This window comes from Tyto alba, unplaced genomic scaffold, assembly GCF_018691265.1.
Source record: "Tyto alba isolate M040663 unplaced genomic scaffold, T.alba_DEE_v4.0 Super-Scaffold_14, whole genome shotgun sequence".
NCBI classification, from domain to species: Eukaryota; Metazoa; Chordata; class Aves; order Strigiformes; family Tytonidae; genus Tyto; species Tyto alba.
In genome coordinates this window covers 43,678,180-43,705,517 of record NW_024881276.1, presented here as the reverse complement: position 1 = coordinate 43,705,517, position 27,338 = coordinate 43,678,180, and the positions used below count along the sequence as shown (strand labels likewise).

Here is a 27,338-nt window from a genome sequence, read left to right as displayed (position 1 = left end):
AGCCAAAAAGGTGGGACGAGTGTGGGTGTGCTGCCTAAGGCTGCCATCCTGAAGTGAAACAAAGGGGAAGGAGTGTGTCTGGGGTATGGCGGAAATACAACAGGGTGATGCTAAATCTCTCCATTAGGCTGAAGTCCCCGGGGAGGAAAAACAAAGGGCTAAGGACTCTTTCCCTCTTTCCCTCCCTCCACTGTGTTCATGCCATACCCATTACACAGCTATCGAGTCTTTATTAGCATGCTGATTAAAGCCACAGGCAATCCAGGCTCCAGGGGAATGTCTAATGCGTTACCAGGATGCCTATCTCAGACGCTGTGTTAGAGCGAGAAAGTGTCCCTGTGGTGGGAGTTTCTCCCTCCCATTTGATGTTGTTTTCCAGTGCCCATCCTCTCTCTCAGCACCATCACTCATCACTTGTGCCAACAGGCATCCAAGACCCTGGGGCCCAAGGGAAGCTGGAAGCTAAGCGTGGTGCAAAGCGAGGAGCCTGTGCCTCGGTGAGGTGGAGGAGATGCCGTTGCTTCCTTGTAAACGCAGGATGCATGGAAAAGATTTCCAGGGTGCAGATGGGCAGAGCTCCCCTTGCAGCCTTCAGTTGTTCGTGTCTGTGGTGCCACGCTTCTGTCGTGCCCAGGGCACTCGCTAGGTTTTGTGAAGAGATATACTGCTGTCAGCAGAATGCCTTCACCCGGCAGCAAGACAGCATGCCCCCTTTCAGAGAGAAGCTGCCATGCAAGGAGAGGCGAAGGAGGATGGTGGTGGCAGAGCTGCTGGGAGGAGTGGTGTGTCTGGCCAGGAGCTGCTCCTCTGGTCTGTAGCCAGCTGGGCTCCAGGGCACGCCAAGCACAAGTGACACAGGAGGGCGCTTTGTGTCCTCCCCTGCAGACGGGAGTGCCTTGGGTCAGGACTTGGGCATAGCCTGAGCACACGCAGGGGAGGCTTTATCTCCTGCTCCTGCAGGGAAAAGGGAATTGGAAACGGCTCTGTCTCTCTCCCTGCAGGGACGAGAGCTGGTGATGCTGCCGTGTCATCCTCGACGCTTTGTGACCACTTGGCTACCCACATGGGAGCTGCAGTTGCAACTGGGAAGCTGAGGGAGGTGACGTGCCTGTGGCTTGTCCTGGGCTCTGTGGTCTGTGGTGGACCTGGAGCCAGATCTCCTGGCTGCCGGAGCAGAGCTTGCTCGCTGCTGATGCTTTCCAGTCTGGTGGTCTTCCTGCTTTTCCAGTTGTGAGATGTCTGGCACGTGACAGCAGTAGAGTCTCATTTAATTCGCTCTTCCTGAAAATGGTTTTCTTTGAAACTGGTCAACAGCTCGTTGCCCTGAGGTGCAAATGATATGATTTCACCATTAAAAAATTCAGCGAGTTTGGGTGTAGTCTTCTTGCTTAGGTTTGGTGCCTTAGACCATGGTGAATTAAGAAAGGGAATCTTCTAAAGGACAAACTGTGAAAAAGCAGCATCTTGCTGAGGGACAGGGTAGGAGGGTCCAGGAGTAGAGCTGGAGGTGCAAGAAGAGAGAAGATGTGGTAGGAGAACATCTAAACGCCTTTGTCTTGAAGGTCCAATGCAAGTGGGACCCAGGCAAGAGCAGCCATGCCTGACTCCCTGCTCCTCCCCAAACCAGGTGAGTTTCTTTTCTGTGTTAATGATCCACCTCTCCTCATCCTTCTCCATTCTTCCCTCGCAGTGACCAAGCTGCAGGTGAGCAAGTCGAAGCGGAGCATCACTCTGGTGGAGAACCGGCCCATCCCCCTCAACTGCTCGGTGAAGTCCCAGACCAGCCCCGACTCGCACTTCGCCGTGCTGTGGTACGTCCACAAGCCCTCCGACGCCGACGGCAAGCTCATCCTGAAGACCACCCACAGCTCGGCCTTTGAGTACGGCACCTACGCGGAGGAGGAGGGGCTGCGGGGCCGGCTGCAGTTCGAGCGCTCGGCGTCGGGGGGGCTCTTCAGCCTGACGGTCCAGCGGGCCGAGGTCCGGGACAGCGGCAGCTACTACTGCCACGTGGAGGAGTGGCTGCTCAGCCCCAACCACGCCTGGTACAAGCTGGCAGAGGAGGTGTCGGGGCGGACGGAGGTCACCGTCAAGCAGCCAGGTACCGCGCGCCACGCCGGGAGGGGTCCCCTTGGCATCGGCTCGGGTGCACAGCCCGTGAGCTCGCGGAGCTTTTCTGGGGCGGCAGGGATCCTCTGCTCTTCTTCCCACTACAGCCTTGTCGCCCCCTCCCTGCATCCTTATGCCTGCATCTGCAGGCGCAAAGAGGGGCCTTTTCCCCCTTTGATGTGACCCTCCTCCAGTTAGGCTGGGTTGGCATGCATTTCAGTGTCCCCGTGTGAAGGTTGTCCGTCTCCCATGATCTAGAGGGCCGCTGCATCCAGCCAGCTTTCTTTATCCTCAAGAGCATCATGTAGCAAGAGTGTCGACTAGCGACCTACTGAGAGAGAACTGATGTCTGCCTGTCTGGGAAAGCATTTTTATGTTTTGCACACAGTTTAATTCTACTCTGTGCCTGTATCCTGGCAGGCGCAGGGAACCTTGTCTCTTTTCCCTCTGGACTGTGCACATGAGATGTGAGTAATGAGTTTAATGAGGTGGGGAGCCGTGTGCCAGAAACGGAGAAATCTGCTCTGCTGGTGGTTTCGATGGCAGCTGACATCACTGGTAAAGGTGGGCTGATGGGGGAGCTAAAGATGGCCCCCACTAACTGGGGACAGAGCTCTAATTTTGTGCAAAGCGAGGAGGCAGGCACCATCTCTGAGAGCAGCCTGGGCCCCATCTGTGCTGCTGAGGCAGTGTCAGTGCTTCACGAGGAAACCTGCCTTGTCCCCACTTGCTCCTGGGGCCTGTTTCTGGAGGATAAAATCCCTCAGGGCAGGAGGAACACAGCTGGATAGCAGGGCTGGACTAGGATGCTTAATACTTTTTTCTCTCTCTGGATTTGGCTGACTAGGCACAAGCTCTGTGGATGAGGGTGCGAGAGGGATATTGAGCATGGTCTGCAGCGCAGACCCTTTGCCTGGGGCCACAGCACCTTGCTTGCTGCCAGTCCCAGCTCCTCATTTCTGTCTGCAAAGTCCTGAGATGGCTGTGGGGCAGTCAGGGAGGGGGGAGCTGTGATCTGTCCCCTCCTTTGCATGGCCTACCTTTCTCTGGGAAGTACAGTGTCTGTCTCTTGCTGCAGTGGCTGTATCAGGGAAGTCCAGGCTGTGCCCCTGGAAAGAAGTCATGAAGGAGTTAGGAGTGTACGTCACATCATTTCACATAAAAGACCTGATTGCAGTCACCCTCACATGTATCAATGAAATCGTAGAGCAAAAACCAGGGACATTCCAAGGCAGCAAAACGCCGTGTATGACTTTGCCCTCATGCCACTTCTTGTTTTACAGTGGTGATTCCCTGTAATCAGCCATCTGTTCTCTGCCTTGCTTTTTTCCCTTTTCCCACAACAGGAGGGCTTAGTGGTTGCTGTGTGACCGGGCTACTGCCCTGCCCCTGGAGGAGAATGAGAAAAGATTCATGTGTGACCTCCCTTCACAAGGTGTCTGTGCACTTAAGAACCCCCAGGTCCTACTGGGAGATACTGGGTTTCCAGTTCGCTGTGCTGAATGGGGTGTTGTTAGTGGCTAGCCTGAGATTTTCAGAAGACCCTAAAAACCACAAGTCACAGTTTCTTTTCCTTCCCTTTTTTCCACACCCCACCCCATCGTTTTTTTTTTTTTTTTTTTTCCTCCCTTTCCTCATTTCTTTCATCACACCCCAGGATTGTGGCCCTGCAGGAAGGGCTTGCGGGGGGACAAAGGACCCTCGCGTCCCTCGCTCACCTTGCATTTCTAATGGCCTTTTCCCATAGATAACCGCCTGCAGGTGAACCAGACCCACAAGAACATCACGGTGCTGGAGAACCAGTGGGTGGCCCTGGAGTGCCTGGTCAGCAGCCGGACCAGCCCCTCATCCCAGCTCTCGGTGGAGTGGTACGTCTGGCGGCCGGGCCACCCGGAGAAGGAGGCGGTGGCCCGGCTGAGCCGGCAGAGCACCCTGCGCTATGGGGACCTGGTGGCCCTGGGCAACCTGCGGAGCCGGCTGCACCTGGAGAGCCCGTCCCCGGGTCTCTACCTCCTCTCCATCCAAAACGCCACCGTGCGGGACAGCGGGGCCTACAACTGCCGCGTGGAGGAGTGGCTCCTCGACCCCAGCGACCGCTGGTACAAGCGGGCAGAGGACCTCTCCGGACTCATCACCCTCACCGTCAAGCAGCCAGGTGAGGAGGATCTCGTGCCAACAGCTCTGAGCAGCACTCTGCCCTCTTGGACCGAACTCGTGAGTCACTGTCTGTCCGTCACCGACGGCGGATCCGGGCAGAGGGCAGGACCACTGCGCTACAGACCGTGCTGATGCTTTCTTGCGCATCTTCTTGGGTGCACCCTTGCTTTTCTGGAAGGAGCGTGGAGCAAGCTCTGCAACCGCTGCTAGACGGGCTTGGGATTTTGTCACCACTGCATCTGCAAATTTAGTCTTCTACAGCACTTTTGGCAGATTCAGTAGGATAGGTTTCCGATTTTATTCACATTTTGATTGAGAATGAGATGAGAGAAGCTATCTGTGCTTCCCAGATGTGTGCCTCAGGTGCAGTATCCGTGCATAAAAAGAGGGTGGCAGAGGAGGTCAAGACCCTTGCTGGTGTCCAGGCAGTTTCTTACGCTGCTGCTCCCCGTTCTGCGGGTGAGGAAGCAGATGCAGAGTGTGTGCAACTCCAAGGGTTCGTCTGTCAGCTGGGACAAGGGCTCGGGCTTCTTGATGGGACAGGAATTGGCTATGCAGAGTTTGCCTCTATATGGACAAGGGTGTACTTATGGCCTTCCTGGTCACCCTCTTGCTGGTGGTAGGGGTTCAGGCAGATCCTACTGCCTAATACCACCATTTTGGCTATGCCTGGGCATCTGCAGCTGCTGCAGGTGCTTCTTGTTGTTTCCAGGATCTAGCAGAGAAAAAAGTGCTACAGAAGTTCAGCTCCAGTTTCAAAGGGTTGCGAAAAGGATAGGATAGGATAGGATAGGATAGGATAGGATAGGATAGGATAGGATAGGATAGGATAGGATAGGATAAGATATTTCAATTGGGAGGGACCTACAGTGATCATCTAGTCCAACTGCCTGACCACTTCAGGGCTGACCAAAAGCTAAAACATGTTATTAAGGGCATTGTTCAAATGCCTCTTAAACACTGACAGGCTTGGGGCATCAACCGCCTCTCTGGGAAGCCTGTGCCAGTATTTGGTCACCCTCATGGTAAATAAATGCTTCCTAATGTCCAGTCTGAACCTGCCCTGGCACAGCTTTGAACCATTCCCACATGTCCTATCACTGGGTACCAGGGAGATCAGCACCTCCCTCTCCACTTTGCCTCCTCAGGAAGCTGCAGAGAGCAATGAATTTGCCCCTTAGCCTCCTTTTTCTCCAAACTAGACAAACCCAAAGTCCTTAGCTGCTCCTCATAGGACATGCCTTCCAGCCTTTCACCAGCTTTGTTGCCCTCCTTCTGTCCAGAAGGATGCTATGAGGGACAGTATCCCTTACTAAGGAGATACTAAAGCCTTATTAAATTCAGAAAATCTACATCCACCCCCTTCCCTTCATCCACTGCATAGGTGACCTTATTGTAGAAGGATATTAAATTAGTTAAACAGGACTTTCCCTTTGTGAACCCGTGTTGACTGTGCCTGATGATTGCATTGTTCTTTAAATGCCTTTCAATAGTACCAGTATAATCTCCATAAATCTTCCAGGAACTGAGGTTAGACTAACAGGTCTGTAGTTCCCTGGGTCTTCCCTCACGCCCTTTTTGTAAACTGGAATAATATCGGCTAGCTTCCAGTCAGTGGGGACCTCCCCAGACTCCCGAGACCTCTAGATGATGATCGACAGGGATCCTTCCATAATATCCACTAGCTCCTTCAGTATGGATGAATCCCATCAGGCCCCACAGACTTGTCAACATTCAGCTGGTGCAACTGGTCCCTTACAATTTCAAGTGTCCACAAATGGAAAGTCACCGTTCCCAACTTGTCATCCTCTGGCTCAGGGGAGCAGATAGCACAAGGTCTATCAGTATTATTAAAGACTGAGGCAAAAAAAAAGCATTGAATGCCTCTGCTTTTTCTTCATCCCTGTTAGTCAGATGACCATCTTCAACAAGTATTGATCCAGTGTTTTCTATAGACCTCCTCTTGCTATTAACGTACTTTAAAAAGCCCTTCTTGTTACCTCACAAAACACTGGCCACTTTCAACTCTAATTGAGCTTTGGCCTTTCATGTCTTCTCCCTGCATACACGAACCACAGCTCTGTAGCCTTCCTGTGAAGCCTGACCTTGCTTCCAGAGATCATACAATTTCTTTTTCCTCTTGAGCTCCAGGAGGAGTTCCCTGTTCAGCCAAGTTGGTCTTCTGCCCTGCTTGCTCGACTTAGGACACAGTGATTTGCCTGCTCCTGTGCTTCTAAAAGGTGGTTCATAAAGACTGACCAGCACTCATGGACTCCTAAGCCCTCAAAAGCAGATTCCCAGGGTACTCTGCTAAGTTTCATCTGTTGTAACAACAGATAAGCTACAAGCACAATTTACCTTGGAAAATACATATTCTCTAGTTCTTGAGGCAAATAAATCAAGATTAAATGTCTGTCTTAAAAGCTGTAGGTCAAATAACAGTTACAGTCTTCATTTGCTGGGTACTTTCCAGCATGTAAAGCAACTGCTCTGCAAGTACTGCTGTGGTGCTTTATGCCTGCCCATTCCTGCCCAGTGTCAGCCTCGTCACTGTGCAACGCAGCTGGCAAAAGGGTAAGATTCTGGAAAGGTTTTAGTGGTCGTTCCTGGCAGAGAAGATTTGTGCTGCAAGGAAGAGCTCTCTCAGGGGACAGCGCAGCCCTCATCCGCCAGATCCTTGCTTGGGAAACTTTGCTGGCCAAGATGGCTTGAGCAGAGACACCCACTCCCCACGCCCCCCGCCAGGCAACCCCTGTACCCTGCGTACCCACACCGTTGTTAAGTGCAGCTCTTCGTCCAGGCTGAGAATGGCCAGCCCTGATGGAGCAGGGAACAAACAGCAGGGGAACTCCTTGAGGCTCATTTTGAATTGTGGAAGGTTGTGGAGTGAGAAGAAGAGAGGGGGTTGGGGGTGCACTAATTCAAGATAATTTTTTCTAAAAGTGCTTTGTTGTTGTTTGTATTTGTTTCATGGCAGCCAGTAGCTAACAAAATGACTAAACTTAAAAATAGCATAGCTTGTGACTCATGTCTCATCAGTGAGGATCTCCGTGCTCATCTTTCAGGACTACAATCGTGAGCAAAGTTGGGGAAAAAAGTCTCTTAGCACCTTTAGACAGCAGTTCTTCTCTTTCTGCTTAATGTGCTGAGGTGGGGGAGGTTTTGTGTTGATTTTGACAAGCCATTTGCTTCCCTTCCTCCTTTTTACCCTAGTAGTCCCTAAAATCTCAGGATTTACCTCATACCTGTTTCTGCACAGGAGTCTTCCCGGGGAAGATGTGAACTGAAAACATTTGTCTTACCTATGGCCTGAACAGCTCTGGCCTTAATGAAGATTTTCATTATGGGACCACTTACAAAGTGTAGGGCAGGTGCTGTAATGAGAAGCCCCTCTGGGCACAGCAGCCCCATGGCTGATGAGAGCTGGGGGACAGCGGCCCCCTCCTGCAGGGACGCCCGGGGTCTGCATGAAGAAGGGCTTGCCCAGCTCTCTTTGCAGGAGGAGAAGGTGCTTCTCTCTTTGGTGAGCTCTCAGCTTGCCCTTCTTGCTCAGCTCCCACGTCAGAAGGGGCTTTTTAATCATTAAATGAAATCTTAGATCCGGACTGATTGCGATCCCTGGAGTATGTGTTCACTGGCAAGATGACTAAACCAAATGTTAATTGCTCTTGAAGTCAGCCTTTAATCAACTCCTCTTGGGTTCTGGCCGCTGTATCTCAGTTAGGTAAAAACATCTCTAGCCTTGCAGCAAGCACTAGAGGAAAAAAAAAAAAGGGAGACTTTTGGAAGCGTCCTTGCTGTGTCTGCGCTGAGGACATCTCCATGGAGGAACCTCTTACTTAAATAACTTCCCAAATTGCTGGAAAAAATCCTCTCCTGTTCTGTCATGCTGATTTTCAAGTCCTTTGAGTGCTCTCAAAGAACTAAAAAATAAGCATGGAGCGCAATGCTCTTCACACCGGGAGCTGGGGAGTAGTAGTACGTTGCTCCTCAGCACACGCACCAAACCTCGGTGCCTCCCTGACGTGTTCTTGTAGTGCGTCTGGATGAGCTGCAGCAGCTCTCTCCTCTCACACGCCCGCCCGTTAGTCGGTGTGAGGCTCTGCGTGGGCAGGGCGGTAGCGCGGTGAGGCGAGGGTGCTGTGCCTGGGGGGTTGACCACAGAGGGACCTGTGGGACTTGGCAGGCTGCGTCGAGCCTTTGGGTTTTGCTTGGATCGCGCCCAGCGCTGGAGTTTGCACCAGGGCAGGGTGGCTTTGCTGATGCCGTTCTGCTCGCTGCTCACCTCTCCCTTCCTGTCATCTCAGATCCCACCTTGCAGGTGGACACAGCCACCGCCAACCTCACGGTGCAGGAGAAGGAGTCCTTCCCGCTGGACTGCAGCATCCTGTCCCGCTCCAGCCCAGAGTCCCACTTCGCAGTGACGTGGTACAACCTGCGGGCCAAAGAGGCGGGCGGCCGCGCAGAGGAGGAGGAGGAGGAGGAGGAGGAGGAGGAGAGGGAGGCGGTGCTGAGCGTGGGCCCCGACGCCGTCTTCAGCCCCGAGGCCGGGCGCTGGGAGGGCCGCCTGCGCTTCCAGAAGCTGTCGGCGGTGCTTTTCCGGCTGACGGTGCTGCAGGCCGGCGGTGCCGACACGGGCAACTACTCGTGCCGCGTGGAGGAGTGGCTGGCGGACCCCAGTGGCCTGTGGTACCGGCTGGCGGAGGAGGAGTCGGGGACGGTCGCCGTTCACGTGCAGGATGCAGGTGAGAAGAGGCAACAACCCTCCCGGGGGGGCACGGCCCTGGCATCCCCTGCGTCCTCGGTTCAGCCACGGTAAAAAGGCCACGGGGTGAGTGGGACTGGGTGCCCCCTGCACCGGGGCAAGGCTGTGTGGTGCCGGTGCTTTTCCCATCAGCTCTTCTTGGGCTTGAGCATCCGCACTGCATTTAGCTCTGTCCTGGGGCTGCCTGCCCCGCAGCACTTACTGCCTGCTGTGCCTCAAGTCAGTGGGGGCAGGCGTTGCCCACCCACTGGGCTTTAACCCTTCCCTTTGGGAAACACCCTGGAATTTGGCTTAGTTCTGCGCAAGGGTGCAGGCTGTGGCACAAGGATCTCCTCCCAGCAACTCTTGAAGCTGCTGGATGGTTCAGAGGCCCCAGAGATAACTGAGTTCATGAGAGTTTTGTGGGCCCTTAAGGGAGGTACGCTGGGGTGCTGCCTCTGTGTACCATCACTGAGGGAAGCAACACTTTGTGAGGCTCCCCACTTTTTTAAGATACCATAAAATCTGCACCAGGGAGGACTCTCTGAAGCAGTCGTGAAACTCTCGGGGGGATAAAGCCAAAACATGCCCTTTCTTCTGCTGCTGTTTTCCCATATTGGTATTTTTCTCAGAGCCCCACCTCCTGCACTGACACAGATTAATAAGCATTTGGGGTTTTGTGCTTCTGAAGAAGTCTGTAGGTCCTGCGCTGCAGAGAAGCCGTGAAACGTGACCGCTCTGTGTCTCTTTCCAGGCTCCACCCTGCAGTCTGTCATCTGCTCCAACGACGCCCTCTTCTACTTTGTGTTCTTCTACCCCTTCCCTATCTTTGGCATCTTGATCATCACCATCCTCCTGGTGCGGTTCAAGAGCCGAAACTCCAGCAAGAACTCGGAGGGCAAGAATGGGGTCCCCTTGCTGTGGATCAAAGAGCCTCACCTCAACTACTCTCCCACTTGCCTAGAGCCGCCGGTCCTCAGCATCCACCCGGGAACCATAGACTAAAGAGGCAGAGGCGCCCGGGGGGACGCGCAGAGAGAGAGAGAAGCAGAGACACACCGGGAACCCTAAGGAACAGAGTGGGTTTTGTTGTTCTTGTTTCATTTGTTTCCGTGTCTGTGCTCCGACGCGGCGGCTGAGCCCTGCGGAGCGCCCAGCCGGCAGGGACGGGAAGGCCCGCGGCTTCCTCCAGCGCCTGTGGGAATGCACCCCCTCACCCCAACGGACAGAGGGTCCCTGCGCTTGCTGTACATAGCAGACGTTCCTCTCGGATTAATTTTGTTCCCATCAGTTGCTGTCTTTTGGGCCGTTACTTTTTTGTTGTCGTTTCTTTTTCAGTCACTCAAAGAACTGTAGGCTTTTCCTTGCCCTCCACACAGTGAGGAGTTCCCAGGGGGCGTTTGGTCCTGGGACGATCTCTTTGGAAGTAAATGTGTATGTTTTCCAAAACAGACTGGTTGTCCTCCTCAGACTCGGTGCCACGGTGAAGAAGATCTTTTCCCAAGGCGTGCTGAGCTAGCTCCTCCCTCTACCAAAACAGACACAGCCAGGTCCACCTCCAGAGGGGTTAGCTGAGCTATCGGGAGGTCCATCTCAAAGACTGGCTGTAGCCTCAGCATCTTCTTGCCTCCATCTTACTGCCCTCTCAGGAGGGAGCAATTCACCTTTTGGGAGCATTCCCAGGTCTTGGAGAGACTGAATATTCAGTGTGCTTGCAGTCAGGACAAAAGCAATTTAGTTTGTCTCCAGGAACTGAAGGAGGGGAGTGGAAGGAGGACACCTGAAAGCCTTGACTTTGTTGGTAGCAAAGAGGGTCCTGGTACGGTCCAGCTTACCAGAGTCGTGCTCCCCCCTGGTGTCCACGCTGCCACCTCTGGCTAGGGGGGTCCCCTCCGTGCCCCAGTCACCTGGGGATGGGTGGCTGAATCCAGTCTCTGAAGACTTCAACATGACCAAAGTAATGACTCTAGGAAGGGGGAACGGGGAAGCTCCACAGTTGGGTTCACGGCCCCTGGATGGTTCGTCCTGCAGGAGCCCAGCTGCAGCCATGCCACGCAGCGGGGACATGCGATTAACCACCACGTGTCACGAGTTTCCCTGCAGCTTGCACTACTTCCCAGCGCGAGCTTGGACGAGGCAAGGAGCCTGCACCGCATCGGCACCCTGGGGGCTTCCCTGTCCCCTTGGGCCAAGAGAAATCTTCCCCTGCACTTGCATGTGCATCTGCCGTTTTTCGTTTCTGGGGCTTTAGGAGGAGAAAACATTTCTCCATAAGCTTCCCCTTCTGGCAGTCACCTGCTCTTGTCATAGGCAGTCGCTGTGGCAGGAAATGCTGTTCTTTCTGTGAAAGATATGGCTCTCATGAACCAAACCAGGGCTCTCGCCACGTGGGGCACCTGAGCTCCCGTACCCCGTAATGCCAAGTACCCCTGCCCTGTCCTGTGGAGGAAACCGCCTCCTCCCCCATACGCCCTAAGCGTTATGTCCGGCGGAAGAAAATGTTTGCCAAAAATGGCCTTTTGTTGTCTTCCTTGATGTCTTCCTGGCAAATCCGGCCATTTATTTTTTGAAGCTTAGCTGAAGCCAGCCGGGGCAGACGGGCGCAAGCTGCAAGACCCCCCCCTGCCTCGCGTGTGAGAGGTGCCATACCCACAGCCGTTGTCCTCTTCGGGAGGGTCGGACTGCTCTTTGTGAAGAGAAGGGGACCTCAACAGATGCTCTGTAGCATTAGTAGGTTAGACCCTGATGCCTTGATGTTTCAGAGGTGGTGAAGCCTCGGACGGGAGATCTGCACCGCGCATCCTCTCTCCCAGCTGGGAGAGGACCCACGTGGCCACGGACCATCCCGTGCCAGGGCATTCCAAGTCAGCCGCCTCTGCTCCTCCACCAGAATGGCATTGGTTTCTTCTTCTGCTGGGAAGCCCAAATTTCACTCATCCCTCTGTGAAGTCTGCCTCCTCGAGACGTAACTGCTTACTGGCCCCAGCATATGCGTAATATCACACCCCTATATATGTATGTATCGCACACCCACACACTTGTCTTCCCTTTCTGGATGAGGCGTCTGCAAAGAGAGGAGTGGGATGAGAAGTGAGTGGAAATGAAGAACCGAGGCGCAAACAGCAGCAGCTGCAGCCAGTGGGTATTGTTTCGGAAATGTAGTATCTCCTGTACATACTGCTCCCGGGCAGGAACTGCAGCTCATTTCAGCTTTAACGGAAAAAAAGAAAACGAAGTCACCAGGAGCGCCTCTTCCCTGGGAGAGCGCTGCTCTGTGTCCAAGCCACGCTCCTCCTCGCCAGCCTGTCTGCCCCGGCGCAGGGCTCTCCTGGGGGGCTGCCCCACAGCCCCGTCCCCCCGGCCGGAACGGGATCCTGCTCTGAGCCCTGTGGTTCCTGCTCTGAGCCTGGGCTTTCCCGGGAAGCGGCTCCCACGGTGGTCCCTGAAGGAACCTTGCTGGTGACATTTCTCCATTGCGCTGGCAGTGTGTTGCCCAGCCTCAAACTTCTGTTTTTATAAGGCAGACTCTTCCTGTAATGAGTTTTAACACGAAGCTTTTCAAACCACTCTCTCTGCTGTCTACTTTCTGTAATGAACCCAAGAAGAGAGATATCCCTATCCATGCATGATGTGGAAAAATGTTTGGGTTTTTTTAAAAAAAAAAAAAAAAAACAAAAAAAAAAACAAAAAAAAAACCACAAACCTTTGTACTATGTTGCACTAAAACATGTTTTATACAACACACCTGAGAGCTGTAGTAAACCGTGTTGAAATTGTGAATCCTATTGCTGCTGGTTTTTGTCAGATTTGGGCTTTCATTATGCCTTTATGCGCACTCCCGGCATAAAGGTGTGCTGAACTCCCCTTTTTAGGCAGCCTCTCCCTCTCCCACCACCCCTGTTCCCTGATCCATTACCTCTCCTCCCACCCTGGTAGCGCATCTCTCTCTCGTGGGCTGGAGCTTGCAGACACCCTGCACCCTCTGACTGTTCATACTTCTCCCATCCCTTAATTCATCCCATAATAGAATATAACATTGAAAGAGAGATGTGTCAGGGCTCTTTATTGAATGGGATACACCATTTTTGAAATTGCTCTGACAGTATTAAGTACTTTGCTGTTCCATAGTCTGGGTTTGAAGAAAAACCACATTTTATAGAATTATCGATAACAAATGTTAAGCAAATATCCTTTAGTAACCTTGATGTAAGCAGAATAATATAATTCACTACAGAAGTTGCTTAAGTTGATGTAAAATGCAGCCTGTTAAGCTCATTACTCGCATTTTTACCTTTAGTAAGGGTTTGGTCAGTAGTCTTGAACTCCCACATAAATTGAAATAGGGAAGTAGTGGGATACCTTCTTACCTGTATAGCAAAAGCGCTGTGAAATTGTGCAAAATGCACTGCTAACACAGCTGTTAAGGTTGGGTTTGTTGTTGTTTTTTTTTCCCCAAAAATCATTTAAAACAAAAAAATACCCTCCGCTGAAATAATTGTGTGAGAAAACTGTTGTCCCCAGACACAACTGGCAGTTTGCCCGCTGCCCCCAGTAGGCTCTCCTGGGCTACAGTCTCTGTGCTAAGGAGCGGAGGTTTCAGCTCCACAGCTGCTCAGTGCTAGACGGCAAGTGGTGTCCCCAGCACTGCCCCTTGACAGTACCAGGCAGCGAGTGTGGGCTAGCCACCGCGGGTTTGCCAGGGGGGCGCCTCTGGGTGCGCACCCCTGGCCCCCTCTGGCGTGCTCCTACGGGCAGGACCCTGGTTTGGGGCGGCCTGAGTGGGTTCTGCTGCCCGCCCTGCTGCTGGAGCGTGGCTCCCGCTCCCCCTGAGGACGGCACGACGCGCGGCCGCCGCGGCGCAGCGGAGGAGGGATGTCTCGGGGCTTGGCTGCTCGAGGCACCGTTGCGTGCTTCCATCAAACCCCCTCGCCGCTGCTTCCCTACGCCCACAAGCCCCAAGCTGCTCGCTCCAAAATGGCCCGCCCACCGAAGCCGACACAGACAAACAGAAAAAGCAGGCCTGGCTCTCGCGCGCTTCAATCCGGCGGGTTCGCAAACAGAGTTCGTGCAAAACATTGAGGGGGGGGGGGGGGGGGGGGGGGGAAGAGGGTCAGTGCGCCCCTGGGGGGGCCCTGCCACCCCCCGCCCCGCCTAGGCCATGTTGTACAAGCCCTTGGCCACCTGCTCCAGGCGGTCCCTGTACTCCAGGTGGGCGTAGAGGGAGGCGTGGACCCCCCGGAAGCCATGCAGGGCCCCCCACCAGCAGGCCGCGATGGCGGCGGTGGAGTCGCTGTCGCCCCCGTGGAAGAACGCGCGGTGAGCCAGCTCTGCCCAGGAGTCCCCCGCGCCCAGCAGCGCGTCGTAAGCGATCATGGGGGCGTCGTGCCCGCTGCTGCCCCCCCAGCCGTCGTAGCTGAGGGAGGTGTAGAACGAGTCTCTCTCCTCCACGCCGTACTTGGGGGGGAAGGTGGGGGGCGAGACCCCATCCGACAGGCCTCTCTCCACCAGGTATTTTTCCCATTGCTCTTCAAAGTAATGCCTGCAAAACGGGAGACGGGACGGAGGAGCTGTCAGAGACCTCCCGCCGCAGAAGCAGGGACCCGAGCTCCCCGCAGGCCCGCCCAGCGCCAGCTGAAAACATGCCACGTCAAGAGCCCGGAGCAATGGCTCGGCGAAATGGCAGGCATCCCCCCTTTGTCAAACGAAGGACATGATTTACAGTAAGAGGCACAAGGAACGCGTGTCAGGGAGTTAGATTTCCCCTCCCTCCAGCCACGTGGGAGAAGGCAGCCCAGCACCTGCTGCTGTTGCGCCACGCAGGATTCAGAGGCTCAGAGCGAGAACTGAGTCATCCTCCCAGATTCAGAGCACCTCCACCCCTGGCTGTGCGCGTCCCTGCGCACAGAGCCGCGCCGAATCTGCAGCCAGATTTGGTTATAACTTTCAAAGTGAGCTCAGCCCTCAGCCTGGTGCTGTTCCCCAGCCCTGCTTCCCATCTTTCATCAGATCATGGTTGCTTGAGATGACAAGTCTAGCTACCCCGTACTGGAGCCAAAAAATGTCACAACTACATGACCCATACACGACCTGCCTTTTTTTTTTTTTTTTTTGAAGTGGACTTCAGAGACTTTCTGAATGGATTCGATCCCACAGCAGGCATGTGCTGCTCTGGGAGTTTACCATAATGTGATTACTGAAGCTTAAGCATAAACAGAGCTCGCTCTCTCCTACGTGAGGTTTATTTTAATAACAAAACCGGGTGCTAGGAGTGCGGCTCACCATTGCCCCATGTTCTCCTCCACGAAGAAGCCGGCGTCCCGCACGTAGGCCTTCGCCCGTGGCAGCACCTCCAGCAGCCCCTTCCCCCAGGCCGGGGGGGGCACGCCGTTCACAGCGAAAGCCGTGAAGAGGGCCGAAGCCAGGGACCCCAGGTAGCCGGTGGGGTGGTGGTGGGTCATCCGGCCGCTCTCGATGCTGACTCGCACCAGGGTGTCCAGCTCAGCGGGGCGGCAGAAACGCAGCCCGATGCACATGGAGCGCATGGCGGCCCCGCAGCCTCCCGCCCGGGGGCTGAACGGGATCCTCCAGCCGTCCGGCCGCCCCCCATCCAGCTTCAGCGCGTTCTCCTGACACGTGGCACCTGGACAGGAGCGGCCGAGCCCCACAAAGAAAAGAAACAGAAGCGGACATCAGTAGGAGACAGCGTCACGTAGCTTGGGCATCAAGGGAAGACAGGCAAGGTAGTGGGGAAGGAAGCACTGCTCTGCCTAAGAGATTTGAGCTTCCCTTTAAAAACATCAGTTGCCTGCCTCACACACATACCCTGCCTGAAATTGCCAGTGCGTCCTGCATACTCCCAAGCAGACCTGATAATTCCTGCTTGTGAAAACAATTTAAAAGTCTAGAGGGGTAAGAAACACTCCACTGCTGATTTATTTAGATTGTTTATATTTACATTTAACGTTATTTATTTAATAACTTATCTATAAAACATACACGCTATATATATCAGGTATATTATGTACATATATATCTAGATAGATATATATAAATAGAAACGAGGTTTGGAGGATCCCTGACCCAAGGCCCCACTAAGCACCTCTGCTTTTTTTATTTGTTTAGCCTCTTTACAGGGCCTTTTAAAGGCCGAGACCCCACAAACTCCACAGGAATCTTTCCCATTGCCTCACTGATGGGAAATGTTTTCCAGATCCCCCTTGCTGCAGTTTAAGTTTGTCAGAAAGCAACGCCTGCAGCATCTCCCTCACCGCAACACGGCCGGCGTAACTGGATTTACTGTACTCCAGTAACCTGAAGAGCAGCTGCACCAGGTGAGACCAGCGGTTTCTCCAGCCCAGTAGCTCATCCCCAAACACAGCCGCTAACTGATAACTACGGAAAGACTACAAAAAACGAGGCAAGTACAGTGTTTCCCCAGGAAGACCTGCCTGGCTTCCCGCAGACAGAGGAGCACAGCCTGCTCGAGTCAGAAGATGGTCAATAAGCCCCAGCCGACCTAGCCACCATGAACTGGTCTCCTTAGCTTGAGCCCATGCATGCCTTCAGACTCCTTCAACATCCCATGGTAACCACAGCCATGATTTTGTTACGCATTTTCTTTTGTTTTAAACCACCATTTGACAATTTCCTTAGATTTCCCTCTAATTCTTACAAGAAATAATGACTTTTCAGGCTCAACTCTGTTCAAGACTGTATATACTTTGTCCCTCTTCCTCAGTTTTCTCCCGCTCTGAGCTGACACACTAGTCCAACTTTGCCTCTCTTCAGGTGGGAAGCCACACCATAACTCTTCCTTGCCCACCTCCATGTCTTTCATAGTTCTGCTATTTACTTTTGAAAGAAATTACTCTGCTTCTTCCAGTGCTGCTTCTTCAGAAACTCACTTGTTAGTCCAGCACACTCATAGAATAAAGCCATCTGCACAAACACATCCAAATTTCAGAGCCCAGGCCAGCTTCTCCAGCCAAGACTGTGAAACATGTTTTGAGCACCAAGTCCAAATGCTTGTGTGCAAGGAAGAGGGAACAGGTTTGAAACATTAAATTAGCTTTGCTTCCCTTCTACTTTGCCTTTTTTCACCTAGTCTTCTCTTTTGACCAAATCTGAAACACTTCTTTTCCAGCAGAAGGATAAATCAAGGGCAGATTTCAAGCAGCTTAATTTAAGCGTTAATGTGTTGGACAACGGCAAAAGTGGACTCTTAAAAGACTAGTCTTTTCCTAACCACAGCATGCCCAGTCCTCTCTCAGACACACAGGGTAATAGCAGCAGTTGGCATGGTCACAGACCTGAAGTTAGACCATTACTCCTGTACCCTGCTGCCTAACTGGGACAGGTAGCTGATAAACTTGCAGATGCTCCGTTACTTTGAAAGTCAAACTAAATAGAATAGAGTAGCAAGGAAGAAGCCTGGTCGAGAAAGTTCACCTAGCTCCACAATTCAACTACCTTTGGTGCAATTCAATCACCATGATCTGGGACGTTGCTAATCACAGCCAGGCACTGCACCAAGTACTACTCTGCAGAGCTCTTCACTTCTGCATTTTCATGTATACGCCTGGCAGCAGGATTTGGCACACGGCAGTCTATTTTACCTGCACGTGGCATTTACAGCAGCCTTGCAACTGAAATAACTCCATGCCCAAGCACAGCTTTATGATTGGCTTCTGGACATTCGCTAAAAATAAATAATGGCTGGCCGCTGTCAGGCGTAAGGTCACGTGCTGGTCTAAGTGTCTGTAGCGTCTTTCTTTTCTAACAGGGTTGTTACATTCGAGGCTTGTTCGCTCAGCCAGGATACAGCCCCCTGTGCAGTGTGAACGGGCAGGCCAGCTCCCCGTGAACGGCAGTTTCAAACCGGAAAAGCCGCTCCGTCCTGTGGCTGTCGGGGCTCTGCCCCGCGAGCCTGCCAGCTGAAATCAACGCTGAGAATGGAAATGGCCTATGCAAGTCTTCCCCCCCCCCCCCCTCAGAAAAGACAGGCTGCTGATCGGCGCAGCCCATGGCGTCAGGCCCCGTTAGCTCTCCTGGATTCCCCGCAGCGTGTCCCGGGCACCAACCAGACCTGCAATTTCACCGGCCTCATCCATGCCTGCTGTGCCGGCACACCAACCGCGCGTGTGACACCACCGTCACACCCGGCCCAGGAGATGAGACCTGCAGGTTTTGCGGTGCCAGGCAGCCGGACAAGCCCTGGGTCAGCCCAGATGTTCCTCACACCTCCTGCTTCCCGGTGATTTACAGAGTGAACACTGCAGGGCCGTGTTTCTCCGCTGGAAGAAGCAGTAGGCAGAGAGTTGGGTGTGGGCAGCACCAGGCTCTGCCGGGACCGACAGCCACCGACCTCTAACAGCACTGCCTGGGAGTTTGTTTTCTGTGACGTCTCAAAGTGGGAACATGTTCAGGCCTCTAGATCTGCTTTACATGTAGTTTATTAATTCAGTGCTGGCTGCTACGTATCAAAATCGTTAAGAAGGATATCGGTATAATTTCCAGTTTTATGATGATTAACAGAAAACTGAGGCACTTTTTTCAAAAATCTAATTATGCTAAGCACTGCACTCATGACCTGTAACAGGACACTAAAAAGAACCTGTCAAACAAAGCCATGTTTTTAAAAACTGTGCCAACTAACCTATTCATATGTTCCTGGTAAAACAGTCCTTCTGCCAGGAAGACAAGGGGAAGGGGAGAGAGCAAAGGTACTAGAGTAGCTTAAAATCAAAATCTGCATAACAAAAGCAAAACGAACTCTGTAATCTTGCTGGAACTGTGAGAAACTTACTTCTTCAGGACATGTTTGGGCAGGTTGAGACCAGGCAACTCAGTTCTTGATAAAAAGTGCAATTGTTCTTGCATTAAGTGTAGTCAAAAGGAAATGAGGCAAATGACAAGGCTTAACTTGTAAAGAAAGACTGGTTATTTTGCAATACAATTTGCTTGCAGCTTTAAGCCTGCACATACTACTTTAGGAGATGACTACTGATAACCTGTAAATGGAAAAAAATGTGTAAAACAAACCAGTATACAACAGCTAAGATTCTTGTGATTTATGAAGTATTACGAGTATTATCCTCATGCTTTTAAACAGTTAAAACATTCAAACATTTGAAAGCCGATTTAGGAAGACTAAGCTGAAATCAGGTTGCCAGGTCTTTTTTTAAAAAAACAGGTTTTAAAAAAAAAGCGCTGTAGGAGTTTTTGAATCAGGAAATTCTGTTTTGGAAAACCACCAAATCCTGGTTAGGAATCCTTTGTACTAACAGTAACAAACTAAAAGTAACCCGAGGAGGATACTGGTCTAAGGAAAGAAGAAATACGAGCAAGGAGCAGTGTGTGAAGAAAGACAACCTGAAAAAGTTTCAAGTACAACTGGATGCTATTTCTTGAATAAACTTCCATTCCATTTATTTAGTCTCTTCATGAGCACAGGCATGCTGTTTGGGATCAATCAATGCATATTAAAAAAGGTGAGTTAAAACAACCACATAGTGGTAAATAATTCCACAGGGAGGACTTAGAGCGAAAGACAGTTTTGAAGCAGGTTTCCTGGAGAGCTGTGGAGGCACATATAGTTGTACCATGAAAAAAGAAATATGTCTATACTTGTGTCACTTAATTCATTGGCTTCGTTATCTGCAAAGAACAATGAATTTGGGACTGTGGCACATCACAAATAGCAATAATGGATGTAAGGATTAACTTGTCATTGAATTAGTACAATGAGTTCTCTCCTGGGGCAACACACTTGAGGGACCCTGGCGTGGCCTTCTGATGACTCATAACAGTGTGGGAATCCCTTTGTTACTGCCGGTTTTGGTTTTCAGGTCTGGACTCCCTTGTGTGGGCGAGCAATGTGACTTTCCCCCACTGTTCTGGGGGAATCTCTTCTCTTCTGGGTGAAAGTTGTAGCAGCAACTTTCCATTCTCAGCCTTAAGGGCTGCAATTCCCCTGTGACTTTGGCCCAAAGAGACCTTGGGTTATGTTCTCAGTTAAAATCCATTTACTCTGAACTGCCGGAAGAAGCTAACGACATACAACTTCTACCATTAGGATTCATCAATATGGCACAGAGGCTCTAGACTGCAGACAGCTTTTCACGATATGGATTAGGTATTCCCTTTGGTAGCATGTCAGTGGGCATTAAACTGTTAAGTGTCAGGATTTAAGCTCTCAGAGCCGAGTGCCTTTCCTGTGGCTGCAGCAGGAGCACTCCAGAACGTTGTTTCAAGAAGATTCCCAACAGACTTCCATCTTTTTCCACATTACTTCCCCCACTTGCCTCAAAATTTTATGAGGTGAAGTGTCCATGGACCCACTAAAGAAGATGCATTTCTTTGTTTAGCTTGATAACTTGACCTTTCCTTGTCTACTCCAATTAGTGTCCATAGCAAATTTAATTTAAACTTACTCACTTCCAAATGAGAACTGCTTTTGGGCATATTGAAGCTCAGTTACTCACAGAAGGACTGCAGCAGGTGTGCTATTATCCTTAGATATTAATTACTAACATTTAAATTTTAGAATCTTCTCCTTTTCATCTCAAAAACTAATTGTTTTAGTCACCAAGCTTAGATAGCGGAGGCAAAAATAACTTCCAGGTGCTGTCTCACTGCCAGCTGTGATTAGTCCACCTTGACAGACCCCATCAGCTGGAGGAACTACAAGATGCTCCTTTACCCAAACAGCAGTTAGTCTCTTGGAAATATAATCCTGGCAAGCATCGTTACCCCTTCCTAAATATTTTATTAATTAGCCTACTCCAACAACTGAGACTATCTGTGTTAAAGAATACTGATATTTTAGCTCTTTACACAAGGGTAGGAGTCACTGTGGAAAGGTAAGCAGAATAAATTCCTGCTTGAGTTTCCAATCTGGTTTATCCTGGAAATTCACACCTCTGTCATACTATGCTCAGCAGCTCCAAGAGAGCAATGCAAGATTTCATCATCAACCCAAAATAGAATGGTTTGGGTTGGATGGGACCTTAAAGACCATCTAGCCCCAACCCCCTGCCAGGGGCAGGGACACCTTCCCCCAGACCAGGTTGCTCCCAGCCCCGTCCAACCTGGCCTTGAACCCTTCCAGGGAGGGGGCAGCCACAGCTGCTCTGGGCAGCCTGTGCCGGTGTCTCACCACCCTCACAGGGAAGAATTTCTTCCTAACAGCTAATCTAAATCTACCCTTTTCCAGTTTAAAACTGTTACCCTTTGCCCTATCACTACACCCCCTGACAAAGAGTCCCTCCCCACCTTCCCTGCAGCCCCCTTTAAGCACTGGCAGGCCGCTGTAAGGTCTCCCTGGAGCCTTCTCTTCTCCAGGCTGAACAGCCCCAACTCTCTCAGCCTGGCCTCACAGGGGAGGTGCTCCAGCCCCCTGGTCATCTTCGTGGCCTCCTCTGGACCTGCTCGAGCAGGTCCATTTCCTCGTTATGCTGGCAGCCCCAGAGCTGGACACAGTGCTCCCAGTGGGATCTCACGAGAGCAGAGTAGAGGGGGAGAATCCCCTCCCTTGAACCACTGGCCACGCTTCTCTTGATGCAGCCCAGGGCACAGTTGGCTTTCTGGGCTGCGAGCGCACATCTGGGTCATGCTGAGGTTCTCATCAACCAACACCCCCAAGTCCTTCTCCCCAGGGCTGCTCTCAATCCACTCATTGCCCAGCCTGTGTTTGTGCTTGGGATTGCCCCGACCCATGTGCAGGACCTTGCACTTGGCCTCGATGCACTTCATGAGATTTGCACAGACCCACCTCTGCAGCCTCTCCGGGTCCCTCTGGATGCATCCCTGCCCTCCAGTGTGTCGACCACACTGCACAGCTTGGTGTGGTCAGCAAACTCGGTGAGGGTGCGCTCAGTCCCACTGTCTGTCTCACCAACAAAGATATTAAACAGCACCAAACCCAACAGTGACACCTGAGGAACACCACTCGTCACCACTCTCCACTTGGACAGCGAGCCACTGACTGCAACTCTTTGAGTGTGACCATCCAGACAATTCCTTAGCCACCAAATGGTCCATCCATCAATCCCATGTCTCCAATTTAGAGACAAGGATGTCATGAAGGATGGTGTCAAATGCTTTGACTTTTCCCACATTTAACGTAAATCCAGAACATTCTTGATATATTCTGGCCACTCCAAATAGGGATGTCTAGGCAATTTCCTTATGATGTATAGACTTTGCATAGGATTGCTGAATGAGTGCTTCCTAGACACTTTACCCTGCCTGCACTAGTCACAGTAGAGGCCCAGCCTCAGTTGCTCCGATTTAAGATTAATTCAAGCACCCAGAAGAGGCTGGGCCAGGAGCACAGAGAGAAATGGGGTCCACATGGAAGAATCAGGACATCAGGCCTGGGTAAAGTAGGAACTACAGGAATATGTTGTATATGGCTTGGCTGCTGCAGCCTGTCAAGGTGCCCCTCCTGAATACTGCCACACACTGCCAGTCCCCACTGCCTGTCACACAAACTTGGCACCACTGTGTCTATGCAGAGAACAGAGAGATGATGGAGGTACAGGGTTCAGAAAAGACAACTATGGCCTGACTGCCCTGTCACAGAAAGCAGGCATGCGGAGCTAGTTAAAAGCAGACTTTGGGTTTAATAAACTTAATTATTCCAAGCAAGTATCTTTGCGCCTTTAAATATATTTTATGTATAATTTATTGCAGTTATTATGCGAAGTTCTCTATTAATTCTCTGTTTAAAAGTGTTGCTTTAACACAGCATCTCAGGGTGTGCATTATACATGGTTGAGTTTGTGTTTTTCATCCAGAGTGTAGGGAAAGGCATTCCCAGCACAAAAGCCAACACATATCCCCTGAGTTCAAGGCCAGGCCTCAAACACACCTGTAAGAATGGTTTGTGAACATGGACAAAACAATGTTTTTCATCTAATTCAGAGAAGCCCAAATCACTTCAGCTTGCCTTATTCTGTTCTCTTTAGTTCGTTCTGAAACAGGTACTGAGTGTGGAAAACTTTTGCCTTTACATGAACTACATTTAATGCTATGAACAGCCAAGAGCAGAGCCTGGCCCAGCCTCAGCTCCAAGCTGCAAGAAAGGGAGAGACGTGAGCGAGAGGACAGCCCTACCCAGACAGTGTTACAGAGGGGTTACCTGGAGCTCTGCCCTTCATGTCATTCATGCACTCCTTGTAGTTCTTTGCAATCAGGGAATAGAGATGTGCTAAACTTGGGTTCTTCCCGGCAGCTACCAGGGCTTCAGCCGTGGCCAAGTGCATCACTGTATCATCACTGACTTTCCAACCTTGGATGCTGAAGTTGCCAAGTCCCCCCATCTCTGCCAGCTCCCTGTGGATGGCTGGGCCGCTCTGCAGGAACTCCCATTGCCCGTTGTAGTAGCCTAGCGTGTCACCAACTGCGCTCAGCACCATCGATGCCACGTAGTTTTCCATCGCCTTAGGACACAATTTTTGCCCCAGGACTGCTTCAATGCAGAAAACCCTATTAAAAAAAAAAAAAAAAAAAAAAAAAAGAGAGAGAGGGAGACTAAAATTACAATCTTTCCCAGTTCAGTACAAGCCTCTACTGCTAAGCTCCAGCAGGCTGAATACCTGGCCCAGCACCTGTGTCTCCCTCAGAGGATATATTTTTTCAAAGGACCTGCTTCCCTGTGGACCTCTGCCCACTCACGCCCACCAGTGGGTAAGCATGCAAAAGCTCCCGGGCAGACCAGCCGGCCATGTCTTCCCTGGGTAGCGGCGGCAGCTCAGGACGACGCTGCATGTCGTAGCCGGGTCAACAACCGAAAAGTAAGGGCTCGCCTGCAGAAATGTGTACAGGTTATGTGACCGTACCCACGCTTACCACTTTGGGCGTGCAGCCCACAGCATGAGCAAGGAGGTTGGGGTCAGCTCCCGGCAGTTCTTGTACCCTGGGGATAACGTAAGGCTGAGCTCGGTCACTTTGGCAGGGGTGCTCGTACAGGCAGAGCTGGCAAAGCCAGCGGCTACCGTTAGCCATGCCCCACCCCACAGAAAAAAAAAAAAAAAAAAACCAAAACCACAACCCAACAGAAAACACACGCCTCCTCAGAGTTTGCCTGACGGCGAGGCCCTTCCGCTTGGGAGAAGCTGAGGTGGGGAAGGGCAGCGCGGCCGGCCGAGGCCGAGCCGGGGATCCGCGCCGCCGGCCGAGGCGGCCTCTTCCCGGGCGCGGCGGGTACTTACGCTGCCAGCCCTGCGAACAGCGGCCGCCGGCGGCTCCCCGGGGACATCGGCGCGGCCCGGCCGGTGCCCGGTGCCCGCCTCAGGCCCGGCCGGTGCCCGGTGCCCGCCTCAGGCCCGGCCCCCCCGGTGCCCGGTGCCCGCCTCACGCCTCAGGCCCGGCCGGTGCCCGGTGCCCGGTGCCCGCCTCAGGCCCGGCCGCCGCGCCCTCCCCCGGGGCGGTGCGAGCCAGGCCCCTCCTTGCCGGCCGGAGGGTTCGATCCCCGGGCCGCGGGGCCCAGAGAACGGGGGTGGGGGGTGGGGGGTGGGAGACGGGTGTTTTCTTTCATTTTCTGGATTGTCTCTTAATTGCTGCGCTGCGGGTATACAACAGTCAACTCGGAAATGAAGCTGCTGCATGGGAATGAAGTCACCACATGGAAATGAACTATTTCATTTCATTTAAACAAACAACAGGGAAAAAAAAAAAAAAAAAAAAAAGTAAAAATGAAAGGCGCTTTCGGTATTTCCCCCCGCTTTTTCTATTGAAAGTGTTCACTAGTTGCATAAGCAGCCCCCTGCTCCTGGCAGAGCCCCAGCCGGGGCAGCTGCCTGCCGGGGGGAGCAGGGCCGGGGCTGCGGGCCCCGCTCAGCCTCTGCGCCGGGGGGAAACTTTGGCAGGGGCTTGCCCCAGCCTTCGTTTTTCTTTCCCCGCTTCTTGCCGCATTCGTTCGCTGCAGCCTGAGCAGAGCCTCCGGCCTTTAATGGGAGTCTTTGCCTACGCACCTGCCCCGTCCTTCGGTGTTATGTGTCAGGGTTTTCCCCGCAGCCACCGACGTGGCCCAGCTCAGGGCCCTGGTGACCCCAGCCTCTTCCAAACCGGAGCCAATCTTTGCTGCGTCCAGTGGTGCTGCTTTACATTGCGCCTCGAGGCACTTGGTGGTCCCATTGCCTTGCTTTATCCTTTACTTTTAATGATGGTGGTGGTGAAGCGGCTGAGAGCACCTAGCGAACGGGCAAGGAAGGGACAGCAGCAGGAAGCACGAGCAAGAAACAAGGTTGAGCACGGCCGGGGTTGCATTTTGCGGAGGCCAAACCTTTTGACTGACCGGTGGTCACTTTGATGTGCCGCACTCCAGGTCTCCAGAGCCCCGGTTCACCCCAGAAGGTACCGGCACCTCTTACATGAAGGGAAAAAAAAAAAAAAAAAAAAAAAATCCCCCCCTAGGAGAGAAAGCAGTGGTAGTTTTTAAGCTGCAACCCTGGGGGATTTCAGGGCAATCATGAATGTAGCACAGGGTCAGAACAGAGTCCCTGGGGAATTTAGGGGCAAGTGAGAGTGGGGGATCAAAGCAGGGCCCTGGGGGATTTCAGGTAGCTGAGAGCACAGGGCTGCGCGGGAGCCTCTGCCCCAGAGGCTGCGGTGGTTTGGCATGCCGTGCCCATTGAGATGCCTGCTGCTCCTCTGCACCCCGCTGCAAACATGGAGACTGAGAAGCATCTAGTAGAGAAAATAGTAACAGAAAAGGAAGTGGGAAAAGAAGCTGCTGGTGTCTCAGCACTGCCAGCGGTGCCTGCTGACCTTTTCTGCTTCTCTGCTTCATTTTGTTTTATACAGAACAACTCTGAATTTACTCAGGTTAGCGCAGTGCTTAAAAGCAAAGTGGGGGTTTTCTCTCCTAAGGTTTGAGCCTGCAAGAGGGAAAACCCCTCCCACTTTTGGCTGGCTATCTGTGAGGAACAGGTTCTGCTGCAGCCCGAAGGGCAAAGGAGCAGAGAGAGGGAAGTTGCAGGGTTTCCCAAAAGGACAGGAAGATGGGCGAACGCCACTGCATCAGCACAAAATGCCTTCAACACAGAAATCTTTGGACCTTATCATTGGTTCCTGGTTCCTGAGCAGTTTCAGCTTCCTAAAAACTGAAACCAAGACATGCAATGCAGTTAAGTGTATCTGAGACACGTCACAGAAAAACATAGAGGGCTCCTCGTTCACAGCCAGCATCAGGAACCATCATCAGGAGCCTGCAAACTTCGTGTGGGGAGAGCAGCAGTCTTCAGGCTTGAATGCACGCAATGATCCCAGAGGGATCTCCTTGTGAGAGTCCTGTGAGATTCCCACGAGGTGGGCGAGGAGAGCACTTTCTGTCAGGGAGCACCTCCAGCTCCGAGATGGCGCAGGGCAGAGGTGCTCTGAGTCACCCCACAGTGTGAGGAGGCGGGCACGGTTGCTCCCCCTTTGCAAGGATGGCCTTTTGGTGCTGAGCCATGCAAAGAGTTAAAGACTCACCGTGTTGCGCTTTTCTGGGGTTTTTGTTGTATTTTTTTTTAATAAAAATTTAAGCTGTGGTGGACCAATGGCCAGGATGTGCCTTCTGGAAAGTACCACCTTGGAGCAGCTTGCTGGCATGCCCCTGCCATGTGTTGGACACTGTGGTTAGCACTTGTTTAGACTCAGAATTTTCCTTCATATTCATCTGGAAAAAATGGGTAATTCTTTCTGACTAAAAAAACCGTGCCTTTCTAGATGAGCCCAGTGTTGAGGGCTCCTATTTGGAGGGGCTGTGAAGGGTAGCATTGAGGCACTGGAACTACGTGCTGGTTTAGACCATGTGGGACATATCCTCAGAACTACATAAGACCTTCAGGTCAAGAGCTGGAAGAAGATGAACATTAAAAGTGCATGGTGCACCCTCTTAAACATGGCAGTGCCCCTGTTCTAGATCCTACAGTTGTCCCCGAAGCACAACTGCAAGGAAACATCTGAGATTCTCATGTTTCACCTCTCCTATTCATCTTCTCCTTGCCCCCCAGGTTCAAAGGTGACTTTCCACAGGATCTTCTGGGACCCTCAACCATGTTCATTTTGGACCAGTGCCAACCTCTTAACAGTCTCTCATTCTTTTAATAGCCCTTTTTTCTCTGTAAGGACAGCAGGCACATTTTGAGTGGGGAATATTTCTGGGCTTACCCTAATTCTCAGTCCCCAGGTGCACGTCTGTCTTTGTCACTGGCCAGTATATAATAACACGCTATAACAGGGGCATTCAAAACAGGGGCAGCAAACGCCACGTGAAGTCTGCTCAGGACCTGGCTGGCTCGCCACGGCAGCGATTGCTGGTGGGGCAGCGGTGCGTGAC

The 27,338-nt window shown here is 52.2% G+C and overlaps 2 protein-coding genes across 4 annotated transcripts in view; one reads left to right on the top strand and one right to left on the bottom strand.

Moving 5' to 3' along the window:
• Positions 1-12,790, top strand: part of IGSF3 (immunoglobulin superfamily member 3) — a 99,097-nt gene extending 86,307 nt beyond the window's left edge. For both annotated transcript variants that reach the window (XM_042788606.1, XM_042788605.1), the window contains 4 exons: positions 1,691-2,101; positions 3,857-4,264; positions 8,574-9,011; positions 9,765-12,790. In XM_042788606.1, coding sequence (XP_042644540.1) covers positions 1,691-2,101; positions 3,857-4,264; positions 8,574-9,011; positions 9,765-10,015 — 1,508 coding nt within the window. In that variant the 3' untranslated portion in view covers positions 10,016-12,790. The remainder of the gene's footprint in view (positions 1-1,690; positions 2,102-3,856; positions 4,265-8,573; positions 9,012-9,764) is intronic.
• A 268-nt stretch (positions 12,791-13,058) lies between these two features.
• ADPRH (ADP-ribosylarginine hydrolase) lies at positions 13,059-24,374 on the bottom strand. Of its 2 annotated transcripts, XM_032988241.2 has the most exons (5): positions 24,226-24,329; positions 23,864-23,930; positions 23,154-23,500; positions 15,290-15,650; positions 13,059-14,549 (listed from the first exon to the last, which is right to left on the bottom strand). In XM_032988241.2, exons 2-5 carry the CDS (start codon positions 23,887-23,889, stop codon positions 14,162-14,164), a joined length of 1,122 nt encoding a protein of 373 aa, XP_032844132.2. In that variant the 5' UTR covers positions 23,890-23,930; positions 24,226-24,329; the 3' UTR covers positions 13,059-14,161. The 2 variants fall into 2 exon arrangements, with proteins under 2 accessions (XP_032844132.2, XP_042644541.1); XM_042788607.1 differs by lacking the exon at positions 23,864-23,930 and having other exon boundaries at positions 24,226-24,374.
• Between the last annotated feature and the right edge of the window lie 2,964 nt (positions 24,375-27,338).

Bases quoted from the DNA above. Each gene is read 5' to 3' on its own strand.
- ADPRH (XM_042788607.1), bottom strand. From the start codon at position 24,272: ATGTCCCCGGGGAGCCGCCGGCGGCCGCTGTTCGCAGGGCTGGCAGC. The intron at 23,501-24,225 runs GTAAGTACCCGC...TTTTTTTAATAG, and splicing joins CTGTTCGCAGGGCTGGCAGC to GGTTTTCTGCATTGAAGCAG. The intron at 15,651-23,153 runs GTAACCCCTCTG...GCTCCTGTCCAG, and splicing joins CATGAAGGGCAGAGCTCCAG to GTGCCACGTGTCAGGAGAAC.